We start from the raw sequence: 27,973 nt of genomic DNA, 5'->3' as shown, positions 1-27,973 counted from the left end.
ATAATACATCCTKTATTTCCTTGTGTGTGTTAATTTTTCTTTGTATCCCTCCTCCAAACCTTTTTTTCCCACTCATGAAAACTGAGAAGAACACTGAGTAGGTAGAGGAGTACTTCTGTCAGCTCAGATGGTCCTAGTTCTTCAGATCACTTCAGGCCTTACTAAAGCAGATGCACAGTTTTGGCAAGAGAGTGTTTTTTCATGTAGATTTTTAATATCAATACTTTATTTATTAGGCAGAAATATGCATCTGTACCATAATGACTTAAAATTAYATCTCCATTACTTTTGTACTCCTTTAAGTATATCTCGGATGTGTTTTTTGTTTAATTTCATTTTTGCAGTAAAACAGTGGAGCTTCTGTGCTCATAAAACTTGTTTCATTGAGTACAGGACAGTATTTTTAGGGATAGTTTTCAAAGATTCAGTGACTATTTGAGGGAGAATTGATGTGCTCAGGCAGTGTTGGTGGTGGACACTGCCTAATTAATAGCAAAATGTACATTTATTTGCCTAGGGAAAGAGAGAAGATGCAGATCAAGGGTGCAGTATGATGGAAGAATCAGTCTGAGGAAGAGTTTAAAAACAGCGGCTGTCAAGTTGTTGTCAAGTTAAATACTGCTTGGATAGCAGCTATGTATAGTTTGTAACAGAAAGACTTGCTCCCAAAAATACTTGGCTGCTAGGTAAAATTCTTCTGCAGGCTCTGTCTCAGGATCAGTTGTTTGTGGTAGGGCTCTGGATTTTTTTGTCACTGTCCAACTAGCATGGACAGTGACTTTCTGTGCACATATTTACTCCAAKGAAAGTCACCATGATGTTGGGTTATAATAGGTTAAAAATGATACAAAAATGATATAAAAATATAAGATTGCAACCTGATTGAGGAATCAAGTAAAAGATGAATAAATTTATTTTTCTTTTTTTTTTCTCATTTTTTTTACAGGGACAATATTCTGATACTGTTTTTTGTGAAAACTGCTGTCTGAGTACTGGGGAGGGAGTTCAGTTTTTCACCTGATTTCGTTTTTTGTTTTGTTTTTATTGCYTGAAGGGCTTCCCTGATATCCTGGGTACTATGTTTTATTGCCAGTACAGTGGTATCATGGGCCCTGATATACCAGAGACTTTGTGTACTGAGCACATCTATTAGTAGGGAATCTGAAATTACGGGGGTTTGCTGTTTGATCTCYTGGTTGGATCTCTGTTTCAGACTTCGTACTGTGGGAAATACTGGCGTCTCATCCATGCTTGTGATTGGCTGTATCAGAGGGGTTTCTATAGATGCATGCCTGTGTTTAAATCCTATATCGGTTTTGATAAATCCTCACCTTTTGCTTTATTCCAGTTACAAGATACTTGTTCTTGGGCTGTATTTTTGTATTGTCAGGCTGATAAGATTTAACAATATTACCTTTGAAAACAGTATTTTCATTATGATTCTTGCAGAACATCGTGGTGTAGATCTGTGTGAACAAAGTCAACTAATGTCAGTCATTGCTTTCATAGTTTCACTAAGTGCACATCTACCATGCTTTTAGGGGAGTCTTRATGCTGGACGTAGTTTTCTCCTGTCCCGGACAAAGAAGCTGATAATTCCAGAAAACCTTACTTGAGAACAACATTTTTTAGTAATAATAGCATCCCATTTTCCTGGTGATGCTGATTCCATCGCTGCCTTTGACAGCTTTGAAATCTTGATGAAGTTTATACTGTAATATATATTTGCTATGAAATGTAGAGCTGTGAAAGCAAGAGTTCCTTTCCCTGTGTACGTTGTTTCTTCAGTTCAGTATGAAAGTGAGCAATAAGCAGGGGTAGTTGAGATTTTAGTAGGTGTTCTGTAAAAATCCAGGAAGGATGCAGTTCTTTGTATTTTAAGTCAGTGTGAGTTGAGCCCTTCTTGTTTCTTTAGGTCTTAAAAAGGCTTCTAAGAGATTCTTACCTTGCTGTTACAATTAAACCTTAAAAAATTMGTCTGTGGTGTCAGTCTCTGGATCACATGGTGCTGACAATATTGAGAATTACCACTTGTGGGTATCCTAATTTTTCTTTAAATATGGAAACAGAAGTCTAGTTACTAAGCACGCCTCTGGTTATGTCTCACTCTGTGCAAGTCAGCACGTATCTCCAGTCTTTATTTCCACCTTTTTCATGGCTCCTTTGTATAATTTGAGTAGTATATGAAGAGTTCTCAGAATTCAGAGGGCTCAGGTTTCAAACCCACTGTTTTTTTTTTAAATTAATGAGTATAATTTAGTGGGCTAAACTGATGAAATGTATATATGAGGCTTATGAAGGAAGTAGTATGTACACTTTTTAGCAGTGTAGAACTGCTAAAAATAGTATGATTCAGTGAAAGCAGCACTGGAGTTTGGTTTCCTTGGCTTTCATTCATGATGACTTTCACACACTTGGATTCCCTAACGCCTTGCTTTTGGGCAAGGAGAAGCCCTGCCCATATCTCATTTACCTTGTTACTTTAAAAAAAATGTGTCAAGAGTTAATTTTAACAATTTTTTAAAAATTTTGTTATGGGTTGTGTAGTAAGTGTTGAAAAACCAGTCAACAGGCTTTAGTTATTTAGAACTTAGTCAGATAATGTATTCTTCTAACCTCTGCTTAATGAAGATGAATGTGAGCCCTATGTTATGGTGAAATGGACTGTTTCAGTTGGTGCAGAACTTCATGTGCTTGTATGCAGAACATGTGAATTGGGTAACTTGCATTGTCAAATATTCTACAGCTGTATAGATTTGTATTGTACATAGGAAGAGCATGTTCTTCGAGCACCTGCTCATATTGAGCCTATGGACAAGTGTAGATACTTGTTCATTGTAAGCTATCAAGATCATACACATCTTGCTCTAACAGTACCTCTTTATTTTAGTTGCTGTCCCCTGCTAAAGTGTACTGTGTGGTCCTCAGTTCCTCTTGCATGGCCTTGGCAAGATGAAGTGCCTCTGTTGTCTCCAGTTTGCTGTGGAATTGTGGGTTATCAGCTATCCTGAGCAGGTGGCCTTACTTCTATCTGTAGACGGCTGTTTCCTTCATGTGTTAATCTTTGTCATCTTGGCCGTTTCCTGTGGGCTCTGTGGAATTAATTCTCATTTGAATGTGAGTTGGAGATAGTTTATAAAACAACAAAAGAAACCCAAAAATTAGGGGAAGCCTTATTTTCCCCAGATTGTATTTACCCATCTGAAGGGAACTTTCAGAAAAGCTTTCTGACTCAGAAGCACCTTTTTGATCTGTTCTGGACTTTGAAAGGTATTTACCCAGCACTATGTGTTCCATCTGCCAAGGATACAATTCTCCAAGCATCCCAGTTGCCTCTGCTAGCATTTCCACTGGCAACAGTTAGTGGGTCTGACTGCTATTGATTGTGTTTGTTTGCATTATGTTTAAACTACAGTCTTCACCATTGTCTTTGTCTCAGACTATGCGCTGTGGTTGTTATAGTGAAAATACCATTCTGGAACTAGCTGATATCTTTTTATACTGCTCAGAGCCTAACCCCTTGATAATAATGAAGCTAGTTTAATGATACCAGTTTTTTTTTAATAATTATATGCCAATGTGGAACCTGATTTCCCACCATCATTGTCTTTGGCCCTAAAGTATTCTGTGGCCACGGAGACTTCTGTGGCTGTTAGGTTCCTGAAGCTACAGAATATTTTGGAAGAAAATAGAATGATTAAATCATAGACACAAATATTAAATTGAAGAAAACCAGTAAGAGCCAGGTATAGGATTAATGCTGACAAAACACTGCTGGTCTTACATGTAGCCATCACTGATCTATGACCTATTTTAAATCCAAATGGTGACTGTATCTGTGATTCATGTTTTAGCTTTGGTCTTCCAGTKCACTTCAAAATGTGTTATATTTTACAGAATGCTGGCAGGAAAAAAGGAAGTAATTGAATAGTTGCATTTTGAAGGTGTGACTGCCAGGATACTTTCCTTTTGTCCAGTCAGAGCTGTTTTACACCTCTGTAACTCTTGATCTCTTTTATGCCAAATTTCCTTGCAGCTGTTTGGGAGTGGTCCTTTTAAAACAAAGACTGCTAAGTATTTGCTCTGAGTATTTGCTGGAACAGCTCTTGCTGGTCACTGTTAGTGGGGGCTTTACTCAGATGTGGCTCTCAGGTTTTTTTGTTCCTCAGTTTTCACTTCTCTTTTTGTAGCAGATAGCTTGGAATAACTTACTCTTCTCTGTCACGATCTCCTAACACAAATGGGAATCTTGATGGTTCATTAACTGAATCTCAGAGTGCAAAAGAAACAGGGACAAATATTTTTTTTGTTTCAATCAAAATCAAAAATACTTTTATTGAGAGCTCAGAACACACTTTATGTAATAGAATGTCATGTCGCTGTTGGCCAGACAGCAACAGGAAATAACAGACACAAAGACACACATATACACACAGAAAGAGGAAGTACTTTATTGTGGGACAAGCCTCTTTTATCCACTTTAGCAATTAGTGTATACAGTTGTATCAAACACACATTGGTTAAGAGGCAGGTGTTTAATTACTCATCAGTATATGATTGGTGGTTTGCAAAAGCTGCAGTAYTGGTAATGTTTATAGTTGTTGGCCACCTGCGTTGTTGGTTCTACATTCCAATCTTCCTTTCCCAGAGATAGCCAAGGATGTGGTATTCCTSCTYCATGMAGGCTGTTAACATTCCCTTTAGTTTCTCAGGACTCAGTCATAAATAATAATTAGCTGGGTCTGAGAACCAGCAAGGTCTGAGTGCTGGCTTCTCTACAATAGAAGAGGGAAAGAGAGAGGGAAAGGGTGAGAAAAAGAGAGAGAGAGAGTTGGGTTATAGCTACCAACGGCACAGACTAAATCCTCGTGGCTGGAGCCAACAGATTCGTCTTCGTCCGTGGGGAAAGGGTCTTTCAGAAAGTCTCTCTATAATCTGTTCAAAGGTGAGGGGCAGCTGGCCAAAAGGTGGGGGAAACAAGGTCCATTGTTTTGTCAGGTGTACAGTACAAAGCATCCTATGCAGTCCTCTCTGCCTTGACAGCAAGGACGACGCAGTCTACCAAATCTGCACCTGTTTTGTCAGTAGTTTGGGCACCTGCGTGTGGCAGACATCCCACCTCGATCTGGCCCAGACTTCTTTGTGCAAAAGTCCTCTTTCCCCTTTTGGGGTTTTTTGGGTGTTCAGTCTCTGTCCTTGGTGATGATCGTGAGGCAGATGAGGGACTTCCGTACTGTCTCTTACACCACCCCTCATCAATGCTGGTAGCGTAACCTGGAAAAACAGAGACAGGAAAGGGAAAAGAAGAAAAGGAAAGGGGAAAAAAAAAGAAAAACAAAAGGGATAAGTAATGTCAGTCAAAATATCATATAAAATTTTGGCTAAATCCTGGTGAAGCAACAATTGCTTTACCAGAATAAGGTTACATTAGTAAATGATTGGATCACAAAAAGCAATAAAATGCATATTTAATTTCCTACTATATCTTAGTTTGTCTTATGTCGATTTCTTACTATGTCTTAGTTCGTCTTCATCCACAGAAAATGGGATATCGACCAAATTATGCACATTCATTATAGATGTTAATTGTCTTAATCGTCTCATCATTCTCCATGATGTACAAAATTGCTGACAAAGCTAATGAAAACTAAAATCAAGAGAACAATGATGGGATGACACAATTTATTCAGGACACCTGTGGCAGTAGGTGACCACCCAAAAAGGGTATCCTACCAGTTGTGTTGGGCATCTTTTCTTCCCTTTCCAGAACATGATGTATTTCCTTTACATCTGTGATGAACAGTTATCAAGGTTTTCTGTTAGTTTTTCTTGATCTTTTCCAAAATTCGATTAAATACTGATGAAGCAGTAATTGCTTTACCAAGGTAGGGTTCATCCCAGTGGGGGTAGGTATTTGGTGTATCAGCAAGTAATTGGATTGCAAAAGGTGGTAAGAAATAACTGGGGCTAAATAAGAAAAGTCACATCCTGTGATTTTAGTAAAATTACAAACACAAAAATTTGAATGGTTTTTATTATCCACTACTAAATTTTCTATGATTACTTTATCACAAGCAGTTCTTATGCATGCACATCCATTGCCTATATACACAAGCATTGTTTCAGGATTCTCCTTACGACGAATTTCAAAATGACCGGTATTTTGTTCAGGGTCTAAACAAATGTCTTGAGCTCCAGTTGCATTACTTGCACGGATGAACCCTTGTTGTTCTTGGACAATACAAGTTTCCAAATTAACAGTTTGCCATTTCTTATCAATTTGATGGGCCCATTGCTTATGCTCAAAAGGATAGAGAACAGTTCCACCATGATTTAGCCCTAATGCAATGATAGGGAATATTGAATGCACTGAAGCATTATGTATGGTTAGCACGAAGGTTGTGGCTGTGTTTCTAATAGGGTTATAGGTGAGATTTACTAAGTTTCACGACAGTTGGAATTCTTCTTCCAAATCAGTGGCACTCTCCCAGATTATTTTCTGAATTTCAGTAGGAAAAGTGCCTTCTTCGCCTTCTCTTACAATTGAGGCAGCAACTGACTGCATCCACAATTGGGCTTGAATACGGCTAAGAGCTAAAGAGATGTTGTTTTTTGTAGCACTGAGTGTGTCAATTATCAATTTGTGGTCATTCACATTTATCTTTTCCCAATTTGGTAATACGTTTGGTAACAACCACTGGTGGGTTCCTAAGGCTGATAAGGACGAGTGCAGTGGCTGTTGTAATTTGTCAAATCTCTAGTGGTGGCAGCCACTTTATTTATTAGTATTTCTGAATCAATGCTATTCAAGATTCCCAGTTCTGTTCCCACAGCACTGGTTATATCTCTTTGTGTTAATTCCTTAAAAGGGTTCCGCTTTCGTAACCAGGTTGTCCACCCTTCGAAGGAAGTTTGCAGGAGCGGTGAACAAGCTGGCTGAATCTCTGAGACATTGTTTTGCATCAGCAATGACTTGTTTAAGAGACCATAACGGATTAAACAATATTTGTTGTTGGCCGGTTTTCCTGATTATATATGGTCTAATTTCAAAAAATTTCGGGCTAAGCATAACCAGTGGTTGGGTGGTAGGTATTATAACATCAGGTTCAATTTCCCCCCAGTATTTTGTGTTGTTTTTGCTACACATGACTTTATGGGAAAATTATACAGCAGTTAAGTTTAGCCAACAATCCTGATTTTCAGCTTTACAAAATGAAACACGGCTGTGAGGTCCAATGCTATAACTGGTTACAGATTCAGTAAAAGTTCAGCAATTAATTAAAATTATGACATAATCACCTCAGTTTACTGTAAAAGGAGGGAAAACATTTTTGTTGTCAAACACAAGGGGGGTGTTGATACCTTGCTGTGTGACTACTATACTCAGTATGGGCTCTTCTACAGCGTTTATTTTGAATCTATGAACTAGATTTTTGTGGAGGCCAAAAGCCAGCATTGCGGCCTTGTAGGTACTGAATCTGAAATTCAGCTGATAATGGTGTATACCTGAGATCTGGAAAAACAAAAGGGAGTCTGAAAGCCTGGATGGAGAAGGATGTTACCATAACAACGTGACCTTGACTGCCTCTGGGAAAAGGGAGAATGGAATATGGAAGAGATAAAGCAGATGCCCAAAGACAGAAGCAAAATTCACAAACATTAATGACACTGCAGCTTTTGCAAGCACACCAATCATATGCTGATGAGTAGAGAAAGGGCTGTTAGCTAGCCAATAGATATTTGCCATAAATGTGGAAAACTTAGTATACACTTGTTGTTAAATAGATAAAAGGGGCTCAGCCCCATAATAAAGTAGTCATAGTTGTTAGATCGATGGGTCTGTGTCTGTTGCTTGTTATTTTGTGTCGCGTTGTCCCTCTCTACTGTGACAGACTTTTCAAACCTGACTGATCTGCCGAGTTATTTTGCCAATTACATGTTACGTAGGTTGATTTGGCTAAAGTAAAATTATTCCAGCAGTTGGTTCGTCTTTATAATGTAATTTCAACGATGTTGGTACTGCGGTCTAAGGTGTAGTTACTGATATTCTTCTGACGACAGCACAGTATGTAGGGGGTTTGTTTGTCACATGACCACCCTGTTGTAGGGCAGAGTTTTGCTGTTGGGGTGTAATTTGCTTGTCACATCTGGTTCTAGAAAATTTCCAGCAATTGCGATGGTGGAAGCTTTCTCATRAAGGGATCCTTCCACTTTTCTGCATCCTACCTTTATTTGTTCGCCAGTTGTTCCTTTCAGGACTTTAGCTCAGTCCTTCCAGTCCCACTCCCATTCACCTGGAATGTATACCTTAGAGTTGTGCAGTACTACAGTCAGGAGACTCAGCAGACGATCTCTGGAATAGCATYCTGGAGCACTAGTGTGTCTGAGGATAGCTTTGGACCACGGCCATGCAGCTGGTTTTTGGCCATGGGTGTTGTGGTAGGAAGCAGAAAAGTATAGCTAGCCTTATCATGGTTTATCTGGTGTTCATGTCCCTTGGACTTCTCCTGTGAAAAGTAAACACAACAGAGTCTGCCAGCAAGAGGCAGAAAAAGTTAAAATGATGGAATTACCCGGTATGTATTTATCCGATGCTCTTTACCTGGGGAATCAGAGACTATCCATGCATATTTATTCAGAGGGGTTTTTAGCACTAGTGGTAGTTCCCCTACAGTAGGGAGGGCCACTAAAACAGGTTGTCCAGGATAGTGTGCTGGATTCTTAGAATCATTTGGTCCCTGCAGCGAGGGAATTATGCTTGGTGCTGTCAGGCAAAAGGCAGTGATTTTGGGACACGAGTTTATCGCTGTCTATCATTCACACCTTTTACAGCTTCCCATAGCCGAACATCCCAATTTCCTTCATGTGGTCTCAGAAATTGTTTCAGAAGACCATTAGTCCTTTTCTACAATCCCGTTAGCTTGAGGATAATAACGGGTGTGAAAAGTCCATTTAATCCCTTCACTTTTTGCCCAATCCTGTACAACTGTGGCGGTGAAATGAAGCCCATTATTAGATTGAATTTCCTGCGGTTTTGGGAAAGTCCCCACAATGCTTTAACAGTGTTTTCTCCTGTTGCTGTTTTAAAGGCATCGACTTGGACTAGCCCAGATGTAATCTCTACTCCTACCAGCACGTAGTGTTTACCTCCTGACTTCTTAAAGGGGCCGATGTAATCTACCTGCCACGCATCCCATAAGCCTTTACTCTTTCTTAAATGCAGGGGGTAATCTTCTAAAGGGTGTCTTTCTAGCCTCCTGTGACATTGTTCGCAGGCTGATAATGCATGAAGTGCTCCCAGTCCTCTGTTATTCTTGTTTCACAGTACTAAGTCTTGCTAACTCACCAGCTTTATTGTTCCACTCTCTTGCTGGGTTTCTGTCTATCTGATGAAAAGCTACCTATCCCACAGCAAAATTCCCCTGACTTGCAATATTTATTATTTCTTGCCATTTTTCCATTTGCAACACTGGGATTCTGTTAACTTCCCAGTCATTTTGCTGCCAAAAAGAAAGCCATTCAGTACATCCCTTAAAACACAGCAGAGGAATCAGTGTAAATACAAACAAGAGAAGTATTCTGTGCCTCGTGTTGGAAAACACTCCAGACAGCTATCAGTTCCCCAACTTGAGCRCTCCCCTCCCCCTYTGTGATAATTTGTTCCCTGGAGGAGGTGTGGAGGGCTGCAGCCTTGTATCTCCRTACTTTCCCTTCTCKCCTGGCRGAGGCATCAGTGAACCAAGAGTTTGCTGACTGTTCAGRGGAAAAAGGAGGRGCTACTTTAATGACTGARGCAGGTTTGTTTWGGCTGCTGCTCAAGCTTTCTTGTATAGCCAGTTTTTTTATAGCTCCAGTTATTGAGAAAGCATTACAATAATGTTCAATCTGAGCATACCRCTTTCTAACTGAGGCCCTCTGGGCCACCCTGTCAGGTGGGGGAGTCCCGGTAGAAACTGCCTTAATAACTTCAAAAGGGCCTCTCAAAACAATTGCTGTTTTTGTGAGATCTTTTCCACTTCTATGAGAGCTAAGCTCGCCACAAACAATCCTTTTTCCCAGGTAGTGTATCTCTTTTCAGCATCTCTGAAACCACGGGAGTAAAAATCAACAGGCCTCGTCCGACTCTCAGGGCCCTGCTGTCATATGTGTACTGACAACCCTGAGGAGGCAAATCCCCATTCCACTTTAAAAGGGTTTGTAGGATGAATAGGGCCCAGGGCTTGGTGAGCTGTTGCTTCAAAACTCAACAATTGCAATGCTTCCTCTTGAGAAGTACTCCAATCCCATTTCACCCCTTTTCTCAGCAAGTTATAAAGAGGTCTGGCAATTATGGAGARGTCTGAGGTATATTTCCTCCAGAACACTAATAGTCCTAAAGCATGTTGAAGATCTTTTCTGGATTCAGGCATTTTAATCTGATCTAAAGAGGTCAGGGTATCAGGTGGGATGCATGTCATTCCTCCTTTCCACCAAATTCCCAAAAATTTCACTTTTTTTGAGGGTTTTTGGATCTTTTCTGAGGGAATCTGCAAATAAGGGCTTTCTAAGTGGGAGATTATTTTCTGTCGGGTATCTCCCTCTTCTGTTTCCTCTCCTCCCACAAGGATATCATCAATGTACTGATAAACAGTTACATTGTCAGGTTTGGGTATTTTCTCTAACTCTTGGGCTAGAGTGTGATGAGCCTGGGTGGGGGAGTGTCGGTAGCCTTGGGGAAGCCTAGTGAAAGTGTATTGCTGTCCCTCCCATGTAAAAGCAAAGCGGTTTGCGGTTTGCGTCCTCTGGCTCTAAAGGTATCCTGAAAAACATATCTTTGGCATCTATGGTTGCCATGATTGTGTGTGCTTTTTCTTGAATCAGTGTTATCAGTTCAKCTAGATTTGGGACTGCTGCAGTAAGAGGGTCTGTGTTAGCATTTAGCCTTTGAAAATCTCCATTTTCCATTAGGTTTTTGCATGGGCCACACTGGGGATTTGAAAGGAGAGTGAGTGTTAATTATTACTGCTTGTTCCAGGAGTTCTTGTATAACCGGTTTGATACCTTCTTTGGCATCCAGAGGAAGGTGGTATTGTTTCACATTAGTTACTTTGCTAAATGGTAGAGGAGGTGCGGCCTGAAGCAACCTGATGTTAAAGGAGGTGCCAAAAGACCACAGAGAGCCTTCTGAGTCTTCCCACTGTCTTCCAACAAGGGCATTCATCCCTAGTAAATTAGGTGGGATATCCCCAATCACCATATGAATAGAGAGTTGGTTTTCTTTTCAGGGTAGTGTGAGCCTGACTAAAGCTACTCTCATAGATTCTGTTGTTCCCAAGGCATTTAAAACACAATATTGGGTTTTTGTTGGAATAATTCCACACCTCTGGGTATCTTTATTTGTTAGTGCAGAAATCAGTGCTTCAGTGTCATTTAGAAAAGTTACAGATGCTCTTTTAGGGCCTGTAATGGCTGTGATCATTAAATCTCCTGTTTGATGGCTTCTAGTGAGCATTCTCAGATATACCCATGCTCACTGGTAAGAAATGGAGAATTCAGTTTCCCTGGTTCTGAGGAAAAAGCTGTTTTGGCTCCTTGCCTAGACTCTGAGGGAGAAGCTTTGACTCTTGCCTGGACTCTGAGGGAGAAGTTTTGACTCTTGCCTGGACTCTTGAGGGAGGGGGGTGCACTAGGTAAAATGGGTTTACAGTGATGCCAGTTAGACACTGTTTTACTTAACTTACTAAGGGGTAAGCCATTCATAATTTCTGTGGGATTCCCTTTTTAATACCTAGTTCCCATCAATACTGACGGTTATAAAACTGTTTTCTGTTGTCTTGGTCTTCACTGTAGGTAGCCCCAATGTACCTAACACGCTTTATTTTCTCTGGTTTCTCTTCTGGGGCTTTTACRGGTCCATATTTTCTACTGTAATTAATCAGATCTTCTGCCACCTCACTCCATGTCCAAACTTTGCGATCACTGGCAGGTGAATTTGAGTGTGAACCTGACATCTGAGAGGTTATAGTAAAAGGGGTAAACCCAGGATAAGTAGATGTGGTTTGATTGGTCAGRTTTCCAAGGAATCTRTCCAGTCTCTCTACAGGACCTAYGGCTGCAATGGTTTTCTGAAGGACGATTGCTGTAGGTTTGAACGACTCTGGGAGGCCTCAAATTAATGGGGTCATCATTTCAGGTTTTACAGGCAATTGCATAGGGGATTCATATCCAGTAATTAACTTCCTTTCATGTATCATTTGCAGGCAGGTGGCTTTGTGGATGCGTTCTAGGAGTTGGTCGGGGGTACTAAATATAACTAAAGGGTCTCCTCTTTCTAGAGGGTTGAGTCCCCCTGCCCAGTAAGCTGCACGCTGAGTTAGGGACCATGTGTTATGTTTGTCTCTTGTTAAGAAAACTTCATGCCCCCAATATCCACTGATCTCCTGTTCAGTTAATTGAATGTGGTCTCCTCCTGTGAGTGACATTCGGGAAACATATTCTGTTTCAGATTCGTGGAAAAGACAACCAAATTCTTTCTTTAGCTTAGCTAATTCAGTAGCAGTAAATGGGATTTGTTTGGTAGTGATGTGYGAATCATAATCTTCATCATTGATRTAATTGTATTCTGTCTTAATTAAAGGTCTCATACMAGGACAGCAGTTTYCYCCACAGTTTTTYACTAGTGTTAATTCTTTCTGGAGGTAAATTGTTTCCTTTTCCTTTGTCCCTTGTGGTAAGGCAACATTCTTTGAATTTTTAAGATATTCCTCTCTCAAAGCAGCTTGTAACAAGTGAGCATGATTCCTTTCCTCATCTAWTTTCTGCAAAGTTTCYACTAGGTTTTGGAGAGTCTTACTGGTTTCTCTTCACTGCACCSCTTAAAGCGGTGATCTATAGCTGCTGTTAGACATGCTCCTAAGACAGAGCAAATTATATCTTTATCTCGGCCAAATTTAAATTTTGTTTCATGTTGTAAGGAATAAATTCTATCAGTCACATTTTCTAAATTAAGCCAGTTATTAAGTGCCCATTCTTCCCCTCCTGGAGAGGGTCTGGCATTGTGTTTAGCTAGCAGGGCATAAAATGCAGCTCTTTCTTTTGCTTTGAGGYTTGAGGTAATGTTTAATCAATGGACCAAAAACCACTTCAGGGAGGTAAAGCTTAGTTACACTCTACAACACACAGAATGGGGCTGTGTCTCCCTTCGCTTCCCTAAAGTGGATGAGGAGACCAAAATCTGCCTGGGAGGTACGCTTTTAGTTTCTAATATTTGTCTCTTCRTTACACCAAGCAGACCAAACTCCTTACACACCCTTCTATTAAAAAAGAAACACAACRCTCCCCRTTTCTTWTGTGATATTCTGAAGACAGAGCCCTCAACAGAGTACAGGGGTGCTTTTTACCTAGGCATGTGCAGTTTSCAGGAAAKTYGAGATGCTCCYCTTGCTTTCTRTAGATACCGCTCACCTTTTCRGAGTGTCRGGCTAGGTGCTGCTGGAGCAAAATGRCCTTCCCCTGTCACAGACTACACAAAAACCTTGCAACCCATTCTGTCTATCAGAATCCTGTCSGTGATGCCAGTTTAATGTCACMATCTGCTAACACAAGCAGGAGTCGTGAYGGTTTGTTAACTGAATGAGAGAGTTGGGTTATAGCTACTGATGGCATGATGAAATCCTTGTGCCTGGAGCCAATAGATTAGTCTTCATCCGTGGGGAGATCTCTAGGGGTCTTTTCAKAAAATCTCTTTATRATCTGTTCAAAGGTGAGGGGCAGCTGGCCAAAAGGTGGGGGAAACAAGGCCCATTGTTTTGTCAGGTGTRCAGTACAAAGCATCCTATGCAGTCCTCTCTGCCTTGACAGCAAGGACGATGCAGTYTACCAGGTCTGCACCTCTTTTGTCARTMGTTTGGACACCTGCACTTGGCAGAYATCCCACCTCAATCTGGTCCAGACTTCTTTGTGCAAAAGTCCTCTTTCCCCTTTTAGGATTTTTGGGTGTTCAGTCTCTGTCCTCATCAACGATTGTGAGACAGRTGAGGGACTTCCGTACTGTCTCTGACATTCTCCCAGTGGCCAGACCAGCCGAGATAGATGGCTGCTTCTGGCCACTCTGACTCTAGCTTGTCACCATTGCCCAGACTTACTGTGCTGGTAGACATGGTGTATTTGTTGCTTCCATGTCTGTCACTTGGGAGTTAAGACTGGCATCTCTTCTAGTGGAAGGGTTCATGGGGTTGTTCTCATGTCCTTTTAACRTTACCTGAGCCAGGTTGCATCCTGCCTGTTTAGTGATGTTTTAATGATAACCAACCTGTCTCTTCTTGGGGTGAATTAAGGAACRGTTTCTTAATCCTTTTTCTAGGCAGAGGTGTAGGTATATGAAAGATACATAACGGTATCTTCGTTTATTTAATAAAATAACCCTCGATGATCTCAAAGGTCTGTTCCAAACTACTTAATTCTGTGATTCTGTTAAAAAGTATGAAGCTCCAGATGTTCCTGCTGGAAAGCTGGGGCACTTTTATACAGACATTGTGTSTTCCAGACTTTAGGATTGTGCTTTTTCCATCTTACTTACATTGTACTCTGTTTATTGCAAACAGTAGTTCACACTTCGCATCTGTTTCTTCTCATCCCTAGTTTTTGGGGGGAGTTTTCTGYTGCAGTTGTAACTGCTTGATTAATTAGCTGAACTGTGTTAACCTAAATCTATTTGGATTAGGTTTCAATCACTTTCTATTTTGTATTTGCAGAAACGCTGCTGTGAGTTAAATCACCTACACTTTAAGACTTGACCAGTTTATTCCTGTGGGGAAAAATAATCTAAAATCAATCAATAAAATTCCTACAGAAACCCTTCCCATTATTTACTTCTCTTTCCCAGTATCAGTCTTATMTTACCACAGTMWCAATTGGTTTATAGACACTCATTCCTCTCAATGCTAATAAATCATGYGCTTAGGAATTGGTTTAAAGATAACATTCCTAGCTCTCACCAAACAGTTGCAAGTAATAAAGATAAAATCTGAAGTAATCATCCCTGTCTTTCTTACAGTATGAGCTGGGATTTTTTTACCATTGTCSTCTCCATTTGGGCTTACTTAAATTGTTCAGCTTGCAATCCCCTTTTGCCTAACCTTTTGCCRTGCAAATATATGTAGTTTCCGTGCTGCATATTTTTCAGGTATCATACGTTTATTACCTGAACTCAGCATTAATAGTCTAGATCATTTTGAAGGACATAGAAATAATTTTTCTCTCTTTTAGCTTTACCTTGTGWCCTGTTATACTCTCCCTTTTCTACCACTTTACCTTCTTTTTTCCCCAACTTCCTGGATTCATAAAAGGGTTTTACCTGAAGTGGATGATGGCCAGCCCAGCTAGCCATGCATTTTCATAATCTTCTTTGCAAGCCCTTTCTCATGATTTTAGGGTTGCATTAATCTGKTTTTTTTTAAGTTTTACATTATTGGCACTTTCTCTTGATTTACAAGTCAGTTCACCCCTTTCCCCAAGTTCTTAAAATAAAAAGAAACTTCTTTTTTCAGAACTTCTGCTACATAGTTGGACATAAGTTATTTTGCCTCTGATAACGCAGGGAATAGAAACTTTCAGTTCCCCTGAAGCTGCTAGATAGAGCTTAAAGACTAACTGGCAAAAAGAGGTAAAATAATGTGAAAGTATGTGCACAGAATGACAAATGCAGCTGGAACTAGTAGAGAAACAGGTATTGAGGAGCATAGTGATTTTTGTGGCACRATTATGTGACAAGAAGCAACAACAATGCCTCAAGAAAAATTCAAGGCAAGATCATCTGAAACATTGGGGGCACTCAGTGAGTACAAGCATCAGAGATCCCTTTAGATGGCCCTCTAGAACCGTGAAAGGACTTCCAGTAGGAGGCAGATGGATGCCAATCAATCACTTCTAGGAAAAATGATGCATATGTACTGGGAAGTACATTGTAATAAATAYGTATGAATATGATGGAATAAATATCCTATTGTAAAGTTTTAGGACACACATTTGATTAGAGGAGATATCCTCTGAGTGTGTCCAGTACTGTAATACAGAATGGTTACTTTCTAATACTTCAAATTGTTTAGAAAGTTTATTTTCTGTCTGGTTTTGGTATCACCTCCCTTGCTGGGGATGCTTCCTCTGCTTCCATCATCTGTCTCTGTTCCCTGTAGATGTGTCAAGAACAGAGACTCTTGCATGCCATTGCCAGCTTGGATGCCTTTTCTTTTCAGCACCCTTAGGTGTASCCATGCCCTGCCTAGCTCAGAGCTCCCTGCTGGTTTTGGTGGGTAATTTCAGAGCTGGGTAACTTGTAAAGCCAGGTTACCTGGCTTGATTGCCTCAAACCTTTAATGTTCTGCCTCTGCCTAGCCAGCTAAGGGGTATGAAGCTAACAGCTGATTAAAAAACCTGTRGGGAAAGTTCAGTCCCATTTCCATGGAAACGACACATGTTGTTCCCTCAGAGTTGACAACAAACAGAAAATTACTGTAGACAGTCTTTTTGAAATTTCATGGCTCCTAAATTCTGCCTCAGGTGATTTGGTTTTTGTGTGGTTCAAGTGATCCTTTGATAAGTATGAAATTACTTTAATTTGAATTTATTTTCCAATTTCATGAACTGTAAAGCTGGATGGCCTTAAAAAGCTCAAAGATGAATGGGTGAGTAACATTATAAACAAAAGCAAAATGCTTTTAGCTGTGCATCCATTTACTTTCCCTCTTTCACTGCAGTAATTTTTCTTAAGCACAAATAGTCAAATATATGTATGTGAGTGGTGTCACAAAGTTGTTTTTGCTCTTAAGTTRCCTTTCAGTGTCTGCAAAGGTGTCACATTCATATTCTTAAAATTACTTCTTGTTTTTCCCTCCCTGAGGGATYGAAAGCCACCTGATTAAAAATCTTATGATGTTTTAAAATGCTTTAACTGCCATGGGACTGAGCTCTATCAGCTTCAGATACCAAATTGTGCCAGCTTTTCTCTGTTCAGCTTCTCATCTTCAGGTCTCTTTTTTTGAGAAAGTTTCAGCTAAACAGATGGTTTTTCTGCTAAAGCTTGATTTCTTTGTTTCTTATTCTTTGGTGAGATGAGGACAGTGCTGGATTTGTCACTTGTCTGTGGTKTGACCCAGCAGGGCATGCGCTGCTCTGCAGGAGAAATGCAGCCTGCCTCCTCCCAGCACAGCTCTCTGTTTTAAAAGAATGGGGATAGCTGAGAGATTCCTGACACATGTACTGTCAGACCGAGAGGGAAGGACATTCTGAATAACCAAAACATCTGGATAGTAGAAGAAGATAAGAGACACTTAAGCATATATTGATTCTCAGTGCAAAATGAGTGTTGTTCAGAGTTGTGTAGTTGTAATCCTGCTGAATCCAGAAGAGACTAATTCCGCAGGATGCTCACGACTGTGCAGAATGCCRTTCTTCTATCAGATAACCATTCCTCCCCCTTTGTGAGCTATTTATCCTGTAAATACAGCCCCCTCATCCATCTTCTTTGCCAGATCTTGTTGCATTTGTTCTAGGCATCCCTTCCCAAATGTAGACTGAATCCTCCTCAGGGCTCCAGTAATTGTGGCAAGGGATTTGGAAGAGCCTGTGAGGCTGTATAATCTCCAAAGGTTACTGTTTCATCAGTGCTGCTGGGGGAATGAATGCCTGCTAGGTTTGATCAATTGTTYAAGGCTGTTACAAATCTTGCTCCATTTGAAACTTCATCTTGTTTATGAGTCATGATTAAAATTGGCCAATGAATGTGGGAGAGATTAGGGAGGCAGATGCAGAATGTGCTTAAGAAAATGCATAAACATGTAATAAAAAATCCCAATAAAGGTTTTTCTTCTAATTAAGGAAGAAAATTTCTCTTTCTGTCTGTTTCTCATTGTCATATGAAGTGAGCAATGTTGTCATCTTAATTTTGGTTTGTTTATTATTTTTAGAAAGTRTGGGTAAACTTTCTGAAGCTGCTGGCAGTAAAGGCATTTTCAGTGAACAATTTCTTACATGGAAAACACTCAAAAAGCTACATTAGATTTAGCTGTAAATGGAAACTGATGTCTTTTATTCTAAGTCCACAGGCAAATCTTAAAAGCTGTCATTGATTAARCACCTGTGTTGCAGGTATATAACAATATCCCAGTTTTGCATTATTTTTTGTGTTCTGGTAGCCCTGTCACACTGCAGAGAAAGCAAACATTTCAGGCCTGAAGAGCTGACAAGCTAAATGTTGCATGGAGGTGTGTTTCCAGGGCATGAAGCAGACGTRTGATCTGCAGAGGAAGGACAAGATCTCTTTGAAATGAAGATAGACATTTTTGGGATGATAAATGTGGTTTTACTAAAAGCATTGCTGCTTCAGCTCATTTCACAGCCCATTTGTKATCAGTTGTTCAAACTGATGTTTGTTTTCTTGTGTCAGTGTAGAATTCTGATGCCAGCAGTCCTGGTGGTGCACATCGCAGTGTTTCAGGCTTACTGCTGTGCTGGCTCGTGGTGAAATGACACAGCTTCAGCACTGATCATGCTCTTGCACAAAGGAACACAGATCTCCCTTGCCTTTCCTTCCAGGTAGGCAAGCATATCTCTGTTGTTTGCCTCTGGTTTTGCTGGGTGATTCTCAGTAAATCTTAGCAAGAACTGAATGATGGAAAAGGAAAGCTACCCCCCAAAACCATTGCATCTGTTTGCTTTTTAATACTGGAAGTGTTCTTACTCCTTCACTCCTTTTGCAGTGACTTTTGTTCAGAGACTAGAGCAAGATCTAGGGCTGAAATCTTCTGTTTTGTAGGATGATGGCTTGTTTGCRACTCAATAGTAAGAGGTGTGTAATTAAAATGTCATTTGAAAGAGACATGAATTGTGATGGCTCATGTCAGATCTCTTCTGTAAAAAGTTCTGCAAAGCACATACGGAATAARCAAACCGAGGCATGATAGAACTGCTGCATAAGATGTCATGCGCAGCACTAGAGAGTTATGGGACCCTTCACACTGGCATTTTACCTTTTTCCTGGTGACTGTGCTGGTCCTTCTTTTCTTGGCAGTTTAGCATTTTATTTTTACTGTATTATCCTCTCCTGAGATTAATCGTGTTTTCTACCTCTTCATGCCAAAAAAAGCCTCTTTGGATGTGTCTCTTAGTTTGTCATTCGTATTCTTCAGGGTGTGATATGTGTGATATTTGCAGAGATTGTAAGGAGGATATAGTAATTCTGGTGTAAATTTCACTTTGCTCATTGCTTATGTACATAGGTATGTGTATTTGCACATTTACTAGGGCAGGTAAATTCTTACAGTTTTCTGGCAGTAGTCGTTCTTGAGAATCTTTAAACTGGAGGGACTAAGTAATGGCACTTTTAATAACTTACTATGTTATGCCTTTCTTATTTTTATAAATAACTACCAGGTATTGCAGAAGAGAACCAGGTTGCAGAACTGCAGAGCACAAAGACTACACCACCTGTAAACAGACAGGCAGTAGATCTTGTCGAGGTGGAGACTCTCAGGAAGTCTGTGGAGGACTTTTTCTGCTTTTGCTATGGTGAGTGCTTTAAATTCTTCTGAAGATCTGTTCTAGATTTCTAAGTTTTCATTCCAGTTGGGAGGAAAAAACTGCATGATCTTAGCTTTCCAACTACACTGCTATTTTTAGAAACTTTTAGTAGCTGTTTCTAAGAAATACACATATAGTGGTTAGTTTTCTCCTTGATGTGATTTGAGATTATTGCACAGAGCATATTAGTGCCAGCAGTACTTGGTTTCCTGAGAAGATTTGCATCCACACTTTTCTTTTGCTCCAGTTCTATTCAAAGTTACAAAGTTTTATGAGGGACTCGTCCTTTTATTGACTTCAGCAGTTTTGACATCAAAACAACCTTCTCTTTTTTTTCCTAGGTAAAGCTTTAGGAAACTCAGTGATGGTACCTGTGCCATATGAAGACATTCAGAGGGACCAGTCTGTTGTGATAGTGCAGGGCCTGCCCGAAGGACTTGAATTTAAGCATCCATCAAATTATGATGTTTCCACCCTGAAATGGATTTTGGAAAACAAGTCGAAGATCTCTTTTAGTATCAACAGGTTATTTGCTCTCTTTGTTGTGCTGGTCTGTCTAATTTGGTTTTGTACTTAAGTAAAATTATTTAAAATTTTTAATGAAGTACATTGCAGACTGTTTCTCTTAAACAAGAGTTCACTCTGTAATGTACTCTACCAAGTATTTAACAATGTCTTTGCTAAAACTGTGAGTTTTTCTTTCCATATTTCCACACAGGCCTTTCCTAGAACCACAGAAACATATAGGTAAGTTAATGCTTATTCAGACTAAACAGAAAAAGATAGGAATTTGAGTTTAGATAGCAATAGACATAGAACATTTGCTCATGTCAATAAAGTGTCAATAAAGACCATGAACTGCCTTGCTTATGGAGCCATAACCTTTACTTTATGTGTTTTGGCAGAGGCAACTAATTAAAAATTAAATTAATTCTGTTTCATTCTTTATCATTATTAAGTTCATTCTGTTTCATTCTTTATCCTTATACTGAATTTAAATTTATTGTGAATTGTATAGTATCCTAGAGGAAGGAGGAGTGAATTTGTGAAGGAATGCATTCAGTTTTTAGAAGATGCCAAGACTTTCTAGTGCATRTGTTCCACTGCCCAGCTGATTTTGGCATTTATATCTCATTTTAAAAAATAYTTGAATCTTCTGAAGTGGCTAGGTGGTTAGTGCCTACGAAAGCCTCTATATATTAAAAATTCTGAGCTAGAGYGAGTTTTGTAAAACCATACAAAGATTCACTTCTAGCTTGGGAGAAAACCCTTCTCCTTTCATGGTATCATGTTGCATTACTTGCTAAGTTCATAAGTGTGAGCATTTGTTTTATGAAAATTGATGAAACAATTCCTGTAGGAATGTAGTCAAGACAGAAAATTTCTTAGGGGAAAGAGCCAGAAGTTGATGCTTGATTAGTAAAATTAGAGATGTGTTGCCTATGCTCAGKTAGAAGACTAGAGATGGAAAATGACAGAGATTCTGATAATAATATAGTGCCATCAGAAATACAAGATAGGTTTTCAGTGCGGTGGCATTTAAAAAATTCAAGCTGTTTGTGTCTAGGTACAGTTTAATGGGATCTTTCTCTCATTACCTGTGGATAAGGAAAATAWGTGCATATGCTTGTAAAATGTGAACAGGTTTTTGCTTTGTGAAAYCAGTGTTTTATTTTCAATTTGTATTTAAAGTAAATGGAGTACAGGAAATTCAAATATTGTCTTTTAATTTTCAGGAGCTGATATGCCAGATCCTTCACATTCAATTGTATCTCCATGTGGAAGGTAAATTTAAAATAGTGTAGATTTTTAAAAAAATTAAATACCTRTTTTTATGTGGTTATCTTTGCCTTAATGTGCCTTTTCTGCCCAGCTGAACTTGAAATAACTTCTGTTTGCTTGGCATTACAGAAAGCATGAAGCTCAATCTCCTCTTTCTTTTGATCATTATTTGTGACGAAACCATTACAAGTTAAACAAATGGCAAAGTTTCTCCTCAGTGTTATTAGCCCAATAGGTGTTCTTAATTCGCAGTCTGTTAGGGCTGAGTTTGCCATGCTTTATGGTTCAGCAGTGAGGGAGAACAGATTTAATTCTGCTTCCTTCCCCATCCTCTTAAAAAAAAGATGAAYTTTTTCACATTGTAAATTGTAAATGAAGATACTGTATTTGTAATACATTAGAAATTTGTTAATGTGAAAGCAGGGATCAGTTTTCTGTAGTTCTGTGTTAGCTTCTCATTAAACGCTAAACATGATTTGAATATTATGTATGCGTCAAAAGAAGGAATAGGAAATTGCTGGCAATTCCCTGGTGAGAAATCAGAAAAGCCAGTATGCAGGGATTTTTATTTTTGTGTTCTTGTTGGAAAAAATTCTGAGAGATTGATTTTACTTGATAAACTATGAAGTGTATGAGGGGAGARCAAAAAGGAACTACACACAATTCAATATGAATCAAGCATWAGCTGATTTATTGCAKTTTCTTGCACCTTTTTATAACCAAAACTACTTCTGTACATKCGACTACATRTATCATGATTGGTTACATGCGCTGTTCACATGACRTTCATGTGGCAAAACTACTTCTWTGGTTGGCTGGCATTATTTACRTCAAGTTGGCAGCAAATAAACAAAAAGCTTCTTGGAGCCCCTATTGCTTGAGTTTTTTACTCCCTATCTTGTTACAAAATTCTTTCTTCCTKCCTTTGCTCATCCTTGTTAACCTGGCCTATGYRTCAGCAGGTCTCTCTCATTACTGGTGCAAAATGTCCATTTTCTTGTMARAATAYGTTTTCCACAATGTAGTTTGAAGAACTWCCCAGAAATCTAAGGTTTATTTTTAGTAATATCATTCTGTTTGACTTGTCTATTTTTATAGTTGTCCTCCTGTTAAAGTGAAAATGGAACCAAGCAAGGATTCTGGTATGTTCAAAATTTTGCCTTAATTTGTAGAAAAAAAAAAAGGGTCAGATTCTATTCAGAAGAYTCAATTTAAGCAAAGATAGAATGCTCCAAAAAAAAAGGGAAGTAGCAAAAAGACATCCTTGGTGAGATGGAAAAGGTTTTCTTTCTTTGAAACTGTCCACTTTTCAGTTGGGAGTTTTTATCAGATACTGAACCCTAGTCAAATGCTTCCATTTGAAGAGAGAGGAAATTTGTAATGCATTGTAGRCTAAATTTGTCTTCATGTAATTTAGAGAAGAAGAAATTCCTCTATTTTGTTGGGTTTTTTTGTTCTTATTCTAGATGTCTTTGTTCCTAATGGGAAGCAAAATCTTGAGTTATTTGTTAATATTCCAGACAAGTACTGAAAATGAAAAATGTCCATTTTCTAGCCAAAATAGAAATCAAAAATTCATAAATAACARGATGTGTTACTTGTTAATAAAAAGTTGCCAGATCATTCCTAAGTTGCTCTGCAGGTAGCAGATGATTCCCCAAGGCACTGGGATCTGTGGCAGAGTAATGCTTAAGTGTGTGCTCTGAGGTAAAGGCATGGATAATCCCACTAAAGCCAGTAAGGCWGCAGGTGTGCTGGCAGATAAAATGGTGACTTTCCCTTTTGCTGGCTTGGGCTGCACTGCTCACTTTCCTATTAGAATTAAGTTTATATATGTAGTCCAGCTTTTTGCTCTTGTTCTTTGTGCTTCAGAACCTTAAATTTGTGGTTTAGGAACCCTCAATGTTTAATGTTCTGCTTGACGTGCAGAAGGTGTTGGACCATTTTGCCAAGTCAGTCCCATACTCTTTCCAGGGCTGCTTTCTAGGCATTTAAAGTAATTCTCACAGAAGAATGAGCAAGAGTTTTTCCAGGACTTTCAGCACAAGTAATAAAACTATTTTTTCCTTGTGGTAGCATGTAAAGAAGGAGGAGCCCATTTTAAAAATATTCTTCAGATCTGAGGTAGCATCTGCAGGGAAGCCTAGTTTGTAGGGAAGTATTTAATCCTGGATCCTTTCTGGGGATGACCAAACTGAAACATAGGAAACCAGAAAGTCACTTTGTTATTGTTTGAGCTCAACAGATGTGTAATGTCTCTTTTTTCTTCTTCTTNTTTTATTTTTTTTTTATTTTGCAAGAGACCAGCGAGGATCTTGGTGGGTGCTTTTGTTTGTTTTGTTTTAAGAATCTGCTTATTACTAGTTTCTGTATTTGAATCTTTTGTTGCTTCTACAGGAATTTCTTCAAAAATGTCAGCAGTAACAATGAAGCAGGAAACAGATAATCATAACTAYGATCAATTTAGTACTCCAGGTAATGATACTAATTTTCCTATGTGTTTATCTCATGAAAGCATTGGTTGCTTAAATGTTGATCTCTCCATGCCTCTTTATTTGCTAATTTTGGTCATTAAACACGCAATAACTTAGCTCTGTCATTTCCATGCTGCCTATCATTTGAGTTATTCTGTAGACTACCAAAAGAACTAAAGAATAACTTCATCTAAACTCATATGTCTGTGTTTGGTCTGAAAGAGAAGTTCCAGGACTCTTTTGAACTGCTTTATGTATTTTTCTGAGGGTTCAGTGTGGAGACTCTATAACTCCAATGATTTCATTAAACAGGAAATAAACCTTTTTAGTGATGCTTTCTAGAGCACTTCTTGAATTTGTTCTTTAGTTTAAAATCTCAGTAACTTTAGAGCTTTAGTAATTAACTATGGGATTGTGGAATTACTGTTTTTGTTCTGGCATGTCTCAAGTAAATGAGCATCATTCAGAGATCTCAGCCATACCACAGTAAGAAGTCACCCACTGAGTGCAGAACTGGAAAGGTGTTAGGGTTATCTGCTCTTCATATGTGTACATTGCGTAACCCTGGAGGATGAGGAGTTTACAGGCATGATTTAATGTAGTAAAAGTAGATACTGGTTTGAAGACAACCTAATCATTGTTCCTTCCAAAGACAGGTGTTCTCATCCTTTTGCTTTTCCCCCACATGGGGGTTTTCCATTTCAYRCAWAAAAAYTRTGTSAGAATTTAGCCAATAGCMCGCTAGTGTGTAACTCAATGCTGTCTGAAGAGAGTCTGCACTGAAATCACTTCTTTACRAAACAGTTTCCATTGCACTGCAGTGCATTTGTCTGAGCTGAAAAATCGAAGTTATACAGTATGCTTCCAGAGTGAAGTTATAGCACATTTGACTGTAGAGGGTTTCTGTTGTCTTTCACAGAACTCTACATTTAAATCTTCTGATTGATGAAGAGCAATATACATCCTTTCTGATAAAGTGGTGCTTGATTAATAACKCCCCCTCTCCACTTGCAGTGCAGTTCTCCAAAATTGCATTTAAAACAAGACAAAACTGATTATATTGGTAGAAGTGATGGGGTGCTGCGAGCTAAAAGASATATTTTCTCTTTCATGTCATGTCRTGCTGACTTGACAAGTAAAGCAACTTCCTCTTCATTCTTCAAAGAGCTACCACTCTGATTCAAGCCAAAGGCTGTCCAAAGTGTAGATAGAGAGCTATAAATTCTAGAGGCACATAGGTGTTTGTGTGTGGGTGGTGGTGCTGTACAAGAAGTGAACCTTAGAAAAGTGCAGTTATTCTGAGGGGTGTTCCTGAGGAATGACATAGTCTGCTCCAGCATTGCCTTTGGAGAGAYGTGCTGCAAAACAAAGAAAATGGATAAAGTAACAGATTTTGCTAAAARTAACCTACAGCAAAAGCTTGCCCATTTTTGAGAAGAAGCAACTTAACTATTAGAGAACAGCATACTAGGACTTCCTGGAGAAAATGATTTACTGATACAATTTTATGGTTATGTTTTTTCTTTAAGTGCTTCCTSTCAAATATCTGTAATGCTGGTCAAAGCATTGTGTGCCTGAGTGGCACACTAACTCTTCCTTYTAATGAAACAGGGAAAATTGTATCTGTGGGTGGATGTTCTTTTCATCTCAGTAGTAGGTTGCACCATTTGGATGTTGCCATGAGTTAATACTGGATTACTAAATTTRGAATTGTTTTAGCAATACATAGTAAGAAGACTGAGAAATGGACTTCAGCCATTTTAAATTTCATGTGGGTGTTTTGACAGAATATATGAGGCATTTTTCTATCAGTGGGCACTAGCAGTATGGCAATGGGTGTTTTTTTTCCAGTGTCCAGGACAAAAGTGAAGGTTACTGCAATGTTAAACTTGGGGGAGGCCAAGGACAACCTGTTCTGGAAAAAAGGTCCAGATTTTGATGATTGACTAAATGAGGAAAAGGACTGAGTAGTGATCATCARGACTAAATGACACATCCTGTAGCATTCCAGCTATCATAGTTGATATTCTTGCATGTGTCTTGCCTGGCCTAACTGTTGTGCTAGTTTGAGAGCTMGCGGGGTAATTACCACCACACAAATATGTTGCAAGAGAATCTAAGTCAGAACTATACTTTAATAGGAAAAATCAAAATAAAGGCAATAATACAGAAACAACAGCCTTAACTGACAGAGTACAACCTGACACCCTGTTGGGCAGGGTGGTGGCTGCAGCCCTGTTGGAGTGATGGATGTGCGCTGGTTCAATGTTCAGTGGTGGCTGCAGTCCCGTTGGAGTGATGGATGTAGCCTTGTTGAAGTGGTGATCCCAATGACAGGTTGAGTCCGTCTCTGGAAGTCCAGTGGAGGTTCTTGAGCCTCTCTCCTCTGGGAATCCAGAGGAAGAAGCGTCCCAGTGTTGCAGAGCCTCAGTTTCTGTGCCAGTAGGGATGTGCAGTTGCTCCTGTCTGGGCAAGGCATCTCCCAATGGATGATGGAATTCCATGGATCATTGCCAGAGCCCTGGATGGCCCATGAGCAGAGATGGCCCCCGGAGGGTGTGATCAGGGTTGGGTCGTGCTGAGGATAAAGGGCACTTCCCCACCTGGTTTTAACAGCTTATGGAAATGGTAACAGAATACAGACTGTTTTGATTACACCTTCCATGTACAGTTATTATGTCCCTTAGGTAAAAAAACGTAACTTAAAATGCTGTTTCCTGGTTTAGTGTTTTAAATATAATTTAATATTTTTATTTGAAACTAGCAAATAATAATCTCTCCAGAGTCAGATGTATTTTCAGATTTGAGAATACCTAATTTGTCCTAAAGAAAAACAAACATTTTAAGCTCAAAAGTGCAGCACCACGGAGTGAGTGCTGAGTGCTCTGTGCTTCATCAGCACAGGSTTAAGCAGGGCTTTCTGGAGGCATAGCCCATACAGAACTGAATTATTTGCTGACTAAGGACCAAACGCTTTGTAAAGGTGGTATGTTATCCTGTARATTTTGTGGATGTAGGTCTTCACTACTACTGATGCCTTGAAGTTAAAATGAAGGAAAATGGAAGCAGAAGGAAAAGGCTGTAAACAGTCTGTCCTGTGAATTGGCTGGTCCAGTTTATGAAACACCAAGAAGGGAGTAAAAACTGCCTAGCAGCTTTTCTCTTTAAAACACCATGTAGTTGAACRGTGTTGTCAGGTTTGAAATTTTTGACAATGTTAGCGAGACAGTTAAAATATAGGACATTTCATCCAAATCCAAATTATATTGGAGATGTCTTCTTCTAGAAAGAAAAAGSCCAAAACTGGAATGAAAATGTCATGGTTTGAACTCTGGCCAAATGCCAGGCACCTACAACATCCATGGTTGGGCAGAGGAGAGGGAAAAAAAAAACCTAATTAACACAAGGATTTATGAGTTGAGATAAGGAAACCAAGAGAAAAAATGCTCCAAGGTCGAAACAGGCTTAGCGTCAAAGTAAATTTATTGCTGTATTACAGAGTCAGAAGAGGATAATGAGAAGCAAAATGGATTTTTACAACACCTTTCTCTTTCCTCCCCCCGCCACCCTCTCCTGCCTTCCCGTGAACAGGGACAAGGTATGAAGTGTTTTAGTCAGTTCATGACCAGGACATTGTTCCGTTSCTTAGGGAGAGGGGTTCTCTCTTGCTCTGCCRTGGGGTCCCTCCCATGAGAGGCACTATATCAAAACTGCTGATGGCATGGGGTTCCTCATCCATGGTGTGGGGGGAGTCCTCCAAGGCCAGGCTATTCCATCTCGGGAACGCCTTTCTCTCTCTGTAAGTCTCACTCTCTCAGTGGGTCTTTGTCGATTTGAATGCTGGCCAAATGCCAGGCACCCACAACACCTGCTCACCSRCTCACCCCCACCACCACTGGGCAGACAGCAAAGGAAAAACAATGAACAAAAGAGTTCATGAGTTGAGATAAGGACCAGGGAGAAAACATTCCAAGGACAAAACAGGCTCAKCTTAAGTTACAAAGTGAATTTATTACTAACAAGGTTCAGAGGAGGAGAATGAGAAGTAAAATAAAACCCTTAAAGACACCAATCTTCTCTTCACTCCCTCCCTCCTTTGCACTGACAATGCTGGGGGTGGAGTGGAACAGGGTGTGGGGTTGGTCAGTTCAATCACCCAGATC

General features: G+C 39.6%; 1 protein-coding gene across 8 annotated transcripts in view; it reads left to right on the top strand.

Moving 5' to 3' along the window:
- Positions 1-27,973, top strand: part of GTF2I (general transcription factor IIi) — a 105,841-nt gene that overhangs the window by 19,803 nt on the left and 58,065 nt on the right. For 5 of the 8 annotated variants that reach the window (XM_057383562.1, XM_057383568.1, XM_057383560.1 and 2 more), the window contains exons 4-10: positions 19,408-19,542; positions 19,896-20,079; positions 20,273-20,301; positions 21,291-21,339; positions 22,435-22,478; positions 23,637-23,654; positions 23,734-23,811. In XM_057383562.1, the coding sequence (XP_057239545.1) occupies positions 19,408-19,542; positions 19,896-20,079; positions 20,273-20,301; positions 21,291-21,339; positions 22,435-22,478; positions 23,637-23,654; positions 23,734-23,811 (537 nt within the window). Of the gene's footprint in view, positions 1-19,407; positions 19,543-19,895; positions 20,080-20,272; positions 20,302-21,290; positions 21,340-22,430; positions 22,479-23,636; positions 23,655-23,733; positions 23,812-27,973 lie in introns of all 8 variants that reach the window. The other 3 variants (XM_057383561.1, XM_057383565.1, XM_057383564.1) reach the window with 3 other exon arrangements.

Source organism: Malurus melanocephalus, unplaced genomic scaffold, assembly GCF_030028575.1.
Source record: "Malurus melanocephalus ecotype Western Australia unplaced genomic scaffold, MMel_1.1 scaffold_639, whole genome shotgun sequence".
Classification (NCBI taxonomy): domain Eukaryota; kingdom Metazoa; phylum Chordata; class Aves; order Passeriformes; family Maluridae; genus Malurus; species Malurus melanocephalus.
This window is presented reverse-complemented; position numbering and strand designations above follow the sequence as displayed.